General features: G+C 38.6%; 1 protein-coding gene across 1 annotated transcript; it reads left to right on the plus strand.

Moving 5' to 3' along the window:
- The first annotated feature begins 6,557 nt into the window (after nt 1–6,557).
- Nucleotides 6,558–7,218, plus strand: LOC128118184 (diazepam-binding inhibitor-like 5). Its single transcript, XM_052750663.1, is given in 3 exon segments — nt 6,558–6,646; nt 7,045–7,148; nt 7,151–7,218. Coding segments are annotated over 3 exon segments (261 nt in total).
- Nucleotides 7,219–7,602: the final 384 nt, after the last annotated feature.

The raw sequence follows: 7,602 nt of genomic DNA on the forward strand, positions 1-7,602 counted from the left end.
TGAGGATTATAAGGAATACATGTTTCATATTCAATTTGCCACTGACAACAAAATTGGTAAAAAAGCTTTATTAATATATCCAGATCCATTATCACTTCTAATAACTTTTGGTATCCCAATATTGGAGAAACATTTCAGGCAATGAGCTATTACATGCTTAGTAGCTTCACCAGTTTGAGCAGTAGCCATTAAAAATCCTGAATATATATCAATTTTCGTATGCATATATTTCAATTTTCCAAATTCTGCAATATGAGTAACATCTATTTACCATAAATGATAAGGAAGAAGACCTTGAGGATTTACTCCAAAGTGAGGTACATTCAAATATTATGGACTCATAGCACATTTTTTAACTATTTGATGAGCAGTTTCTCTTGTTATACCAAATTGTTTTCTTAAGCTTTTACTATTTTGCATCATATTTTCTATGATGCAAAGCCTGTGATCACTGAGCAAGCTCAACTTGAGATAAAGTGATCAATTGAGTAAATTTATCAACTAAAACATTACCTTCAGCCTACGGACCAGGGAGATTTGATTGTGCTCTAGTATGTCCCACAAAATATGTCAATTTTTTTAAATGAATGGCATCCTGAATTTGTTGAAATAACATTCTTATTTGCTCATTAATAGTTTTAATATAAGAAACAGTTTCTATAACTTGAAGAACTCTATAAATATATTCATTATCTGTGTATAAATTAAATGAATTATCTTTCTGAACTTGAAAGATCAACAGCTCAACTCAACAACTTGAGCTGAATCAGGAGTAGTCTGAACTCCATATCTTGTACCATATTCACATAAGCTGCTTTCCCAATAAGATGAACCATCAGTAAAAACCAAAGCAGCATCTTTCACTGGAGTTTGCATTACTACTTTAGAAAAAAAAAAAGAATGCATCTGAGCAAACTGTAATAATTGATCAGCAGGATAATGATTATCAATTTGACCCAAAGACTGAGCAAAAGCAATTGCCCAAGAATCTTTTTTTTGGGGGGGAGGAGGTTTCAAGACAGGGTTTCTCTGTGTAGCTTTGCTACATCCACCTGCTTCTGCCTCCTGAGTGCTGGGATTAAAGGTATGTGCCACCAGAGCCCGGTGGAATCATTTTTGAAAATAGCCAATCAATCTGTTGTTTAGTAAATGGAACATTTATTACATTTGGTTCCTTTCCAAAATACCTTCTATAATCAACCTATGCCATTTTCCTGTGGTTTGTGCTTATCATTGCCATCACTTGGCAAAACTGTTAAGATCCATAACCCTCAGCTGTTTCCCATGATCCCTTCATGTTTTTAAGACTTTTATCATCTGGAAGACTCTTATATTGCGAAGTGTACCTCGCAGAGCAAGGTGCATTCTTGTGTATAAAAGCATTGAGGTGCAGCTTTAATATTTTATTAAATAAATATTGTTTTAAATCCTATCTTATATAAACCTTATTTTTATAACATGAATTATCATATGGAAATCTATCTCAATCAAAAATATTTGAGACTTGTTGTTTCCTCAACTTCACTGTATCTAAAAGGAGATACAGTGAACAGGGAGCTCATTATGGCTAAGGGAGATATTCTTTAACCTTATTAAAAGATTGGTACCAGCCACATGGCTGCCCACTTCATGATGAGGTCACCAGCCAAGATAGAGGAAGGCCATGTCGTTGCTGTTTAAAATTAAACAATAGTTACAAGCACACATACACACAGTTGGATCCAACTTTCATTCGTTCCCATATGGAGTTAAAGAGTTAAATTTACATCACTTGAGTGTTCACATATATAAACATGTATATATTTCCATTTTTAACAAAAATTTTGCAATAAAGAATCATCAGCTGTTTTTTAGAAATGAAGAAAACTGGAATTAACACAATATGGTTAAATTCCAAATACATCTTACAGTTTTTCTTCCCACTCAGCATAGTTCACATCCCCTCTGACCCTCTACAACTTACCACTTACCTTCAGGTCGGCCTTTCACTGTGTTTTCTCTTCTGGTTAGACAAATTCCCTTTTTTTTTTTCCTTTCATTATTCCAGTCTTTTGCCTCCTCTTGCTTTTCAGACATCATGCAAATTTCCTTCAAAGTCCTTTTTCTTGTGGTTTCTTCCCAGCAGTTTAAAACATTGCATAGGTATAACATTTTAAATGAGAATAGAAACATATAGATATAAGCATATATCATAACAAAAAACTTATTTTTGCATATATATAAACCTGTATCAAGGTGAAACATTTCAGATTAGCAATAGTTTTTTTATCTTGATCAATAATAATTTGTAATCAATTCTCTTAATGATGACAAGTATTTGTAACCCATTGAACTCAAATGACTAAAATCCATGTATTTTTTTCTTTTCCTGTGGAGGCAAAAGCATAATTTTTTTTCAAAACATAATATATTTTTTACTTTTATCCTAAGTAAAAGCTTTTCAGAGTATGCAGGCTGGTAATTCAACATTTTTTTTTCTCAAGCAGTATCAGGACACAGAAGGGTTAAAGAAGGATACTGTTGGCCAGCAGGAAAGACCTTGAAGTTATCACAGTGAAGAATTTGGCTTAGGAAGGAAGAGAGGAGGACAGTGGCCACAGAGTGCGTCCTTGGCTGCCAGCGTTCCTGAAAAAATATTTTGTTAAATCCTCTGACTAAAATTAACAATTAACCCCAGGTTCTTTTTCAGCATTTATTCAGCTTGACAATTGTAGGTATAAACTCCGTGATGCTTCGTCTGCAACTTCCATCTCTGCCCTTCCTGCTCTGAGAGGGCATACCCTCACCCTTTGATAACTGCTGGCTGGCTGCAGGCTTCTCCTGCTGGCCAAGACTAGATCCACCCGTGCTGTGGGCCTGATAGCAAGAGAGCTATGGAGGGGGGTGGCCCTTGCCATGCCTCTCTCTCCTTCTCTTCCAGGAAAATAAGGGAGATTAGTAGAAAGAAACAAGTAATACTTGCATAGACATAAGCACTGGTACTTCAACACTGAGATGATGTCCTCACTTGTGGTTAGCAAGTCCCATTTAATAGATGGCTTCTCTTGCAATATGCAAGCCACACCTGGCAGGAGCTACCTGCTTATCTCAGTTCAGTCAGGGGGACCCAGTCCCCTTAAACACATGGAACAGAACAGTAACATGGTAACATTCAGAACACAGACCAAGACAAAGAGCGCTCACATTTACATTTACCAGCCATGGTGAACAGATCTGAAAGTGAGACATTGGGATAATGGTTTGCAGTCATGACCTGCTTAATCTCTCCAGTGGAACCATTCATAGTCAGAAATGGAAGTGGGGGAGAATCTTGAGTCAGAGGAGAATCTTCATTATAATACTTAGCAACTTCTTCCTCTAATTCTGCCTTGTTGCCAAAATCTAACTGGTCATTATCATCAAATATCTTTGTAAAAGCATTCACATGAAGCGGTCCCTCTGGCAGAGCAGAATGTTTAGTTTCAGTTTTACTTGGTTCAGGAAACACTTGATACCTTTCAGGACAAAGGTCTAAGCTGTCCTGAATGAGTGTCCAGAGACTGAAAATATCTGTTGGAAGTTTTCTGGACCATGCTTATCATAATACTGCTGTATCTTAACTCCAATAGGTTCTACAAATTCTAAAAAATTTACACAGTTGGTTAATACTACTTAGTACCTCTAGCCTTTAAGACATCTTTAAGTAAATGTATAAACAGCTGCTTTCTATTTCCTTGGCCGCATCTGCTTTTTTATTTGCACTTATCACTTTTACTCTCAAGTTGCACTCACCACAGCTTCCACTTTTTTGGAGTGCACTCCTTTTTCTTCTGTGGTGTCTGTCACAGGCTCCTCCATGCCCCGCCCCCTCACTGGGCACCACTTGTCAGAGCCTGCCGATAGTCAGCTGGGTAGCTGGGTAGAGGTGTGAGGATTGTAGAGACAATGAAGAAAACAGAAAAGAGTTGAGAAGTCTGCTGGTCAATGCCAGACAGCCCCGAGTTTATTTCACAGCCAGCTTATATACAGTTTTGAAGGACAGAGGTAGAACAATGCACAGCACAGGCATTCAGCCACTATCTATCCTGCCTTGTGTCAAGGAGTAGGCAGTTTCATTTTCTATCTCGATGTACCTCTGGCTAGTGTTAGCAGCCTGCATCTAGCTAGATAATGTGTTCCTTCCTTTCTCACAGTCCTGGAGCAAGCAAGCTTGAACTCTATTGACTCAGAATAGACTTCAGATTCAAACTGGGAAACTGAGTCAGTTGTGGGCTCCCACATATGTCTGGTGGCTCATAACCACTTGTAACTCTAGCCTTTTCTGGCCTCTACCTGCACACATGTGGCATACACTCACGCATACAGAATAAGTAGACATGAATCAAGAAAATAGGAATTTAAAGTGTGGAAAGACCAAGGAAAGATCGAGGGTGTGAACACTGGTGAGTGAAGGCAAGGCTGATTCTCTACTCTCTTCTCAGCTGTTTCACTTCATTTTTTTTTTAACCTCTCAAGAGTCATATGAGGAGAATTCTAAGTGCTCGTGAGAACACTCCAAGAAAGTAAGACAAGAGTCTTGTGACCTGTTTCTTCAAAACATGGAATTGCTCTTGTAATGTGTTTGTGTGCTCCCCCCAGACATAGCAGATAGGAGTGAGTTTACTGCCAATTGCTCATCATTGCTTGCTATTGTTATTCATTTAAATGTTCGAATTATCCTTTTTGCCCTTGTTAAAATACATGTTTTTACCAAGTACAGCTTGTCCTTGTGATTGTATACAACTTGAACTCATAAGAACTTTACTCATGTGACCTTTCTTAACCCTAAGCGTATAAATTGTCTGAGGCTCTGAATAAAGTTGGCTGTTGCATGAGACTTTAGCCTACCTCATTTCCTGGCTCCATCCTCCCAGGTCCCATGGCCTTTAGACTGGTGACAGACAATACCATCTCTTATCCAGGACAAGAAGGTAATCTACACAATCTCATAAATGTGCATGAAATAAACATTTTTAGAAGAAACAATGCAAGAGCACAGTGTGTGCATGGTCCTTAACACCAGTCAGGTGTGGTGGTGCACTTCCTTAACCTCAGCACTTGGGAGGTAAAACAGAGGCAAAAATGGTCTATGTAAGGAGTTCCAGGCCAGCCAAAGCTATGCAGTGAGACCCTGTCTCAAAAAAAAAAAAAAAAAAAAAAAAGTCAGCAGCCTCTTTTTCAGAGATCGAGAATTAGAAAACTATAAAGTCAGGGTTCATCAAATTAGCAAAGACATGTTACATGAGACCACATGCCAGCTTCGTTTCTCAGCATTACTGACATGTCTCATAAATGCAAATGTTGTGGTACTACCATAAGACTCCATGGACCTCTGTGATGGATCTGCTATGGTGTAACTGGCCGAGCCATCTTGCCAACCCTTTCTTGTTTTTGTTACTGTTTCATGGTGCTGGAATTGAATCCAAGGCTTCTCACATGTCAGACAAACAAACACTCTTAAGATAAAACCTTCAGTTCTGTTGTTGCTTTTTTTAACAGTAATTTAAAAGTATAAACCTAATCCTTAGTGTATAATTTCTTTGAAAATAGGCATTAGCTAAATTTAGCCCATAAGACCTAGTTTGCCAACTCCTGCAAGAAAAATATTTAGATGAAAATTAGAATTATTTGGCCCAAAGAAGTGTTAGGTTGAGAGCCTATCACTAGAACCAGGGCTACAACAGGCTTCCTAAAGGCACAGCACACCTTTCTCTTGAAGATACTGTGTGGTCTTACCACCTGTATTTGGACTGACAAGCAGAGTTCTTTTCTTGTTTATTCTGAGTGTAGTACGCACAGGAGCACACAGAAAACTCAAAGCGGAACTTTCACCACTCTATTGACCTCTGACCTGTCAGAGCAAGTTAAGCAGCAATCCAAGAAACTAAATCTTTCCTTCTATACTATGTGGGAGAAATATGTATGTGCATAGGCACATATGTATAAGAAATAGACTTTCATATATAATGATGATTATGTAAGATATATATCAAATACATTAATATATATATATATATATATATATATATATGTTCACATAGTTCCTTTGTCCACCAGTCCTACTTCTGCAATTTATTTATTTATTTTATGCAAATGAGTATTTTGCCTGCATGTATGTATGGACACCATGTGTGTGCAGTCCTTGAGGCAGTCAGAAGAGGCTATCAGATCCCATGGAACTGGAGTTATGTATGGAGCTATATATACACCATGTGGGTAGTGAGAATGAAACCCAGGCCCTCTGAAAGAGCAGCAAGTGCTCTTAACTATTGAGCCATCTCTCCAGCTTAAGGTTCTACTTTTGTGAAGCAAAATATTCACATATTAGAAAAAACCTGGAAGGGCCCTGCTGTGTGAAAGTCATGGTAACAACAGAAAACAAAAAACAAAAACAAAAAACCCTATTATGCACAAGGTCAAATCAAAACTCTGTGAAACTCTGAATTCTGGGGGAGACAGTCAGCATCTACCTTATAATCAGGAGACCTGCACCAGGTGTCACCTATACATGATAGAGGGGCCTAACCTTGGGGATACCAATGAGCCATGTGGAATTTGAAATGGCACTCACTTCACTCAAACAGCTGAAGGGTCCTGTAAGTGAAAAGAGGAAATCGCTGACATACAGTTTCTACATAGCAAGCTTTCTTGGTAGACTATCTTTGTGTCAGCAGCCCCCAAATATCAACAAAAACTTATTATTATTAATTATGAAAGCTTGGCCATTAGTTTAGGCTTGACCCACTAGCTCTTATAATTTAAATTAACCTGTCTCTATTAATCTACATTCTGCCATGTGGCTTGATTACCTCTGCCCTGTACCACATGCCCAACTTCTTCAGAGTCTCTTTGTATCTCTCTGGCATAATCTGTGCACCTAGATTCCTCCTCCTCTTCCTCTCTCTCCCCAGAAATCCTGCCTATCTCTCTTGCCTAACTGTTGGCCATTTAGCTCTTTATTAAACCAATCAGAAGACACTTTAGGCAGAGGCATATCATTACAGTGTAAACAACTATTCCACAATACTTCTATAAACAGACTACCCAGGGTGACTACAACATCCCTGTCCCTCTAGCCACGGATATGGGAACCAATGCCAAGTGAGAGGCATGAAATGTGAATAAAGGATGCTAAAGATGGATGTGATGAGAATCTATGTTGCCAATATGGAAGATTTAAAGAAAACTGAGGCTGGATAAAGACTCTTTGGCAAAAAGAAGGAAGAAGCAGGTCTCCATTGGTGGGGAATGGGCTTCTGAAGAGAGACTGGTGGTTGAACAAACATTGAAAAGGAAGAAAGGGAAGCTGGAGTGTCAGTAAGTCACTGGAACTGAGAAAGAAAGAGAAGGTTTGATATAGTCTAGTGGAGCAGGCGTGGTCACTCCTGGCACTGGGCTACGCCTCCACATGGTACTGAGGATACTAAGTCATATAGTCAGGGGTCTCACTGGTGCTTTATAGAGCAGTGTTCCTGTCACCAGGATACACAGAACGCATTCACATTTGATCCATCAGTCAGTCATCTCAGAGAGAGTTCTTCATAAATACATACATTTAGGCTAATTAATCATTTTGTCAAGTAG

This window comes from Peromyscus californicus, unplaced genomic scaffold, assembly GCF_007827085.1.
Source record: "Peromyscus californicus insignis strain IS unplaced genomic scaffold, ASM782708v3 Scaffold_22__1_contigs__length_63687245, whole genome shotgun sequence".
Taxonomy (NCBI): Eukaryota; Metazoa; Chordata; class Mammalia; order Rodentia; family Cricetidae; genus Peromyscus; species Peromyscus californicus.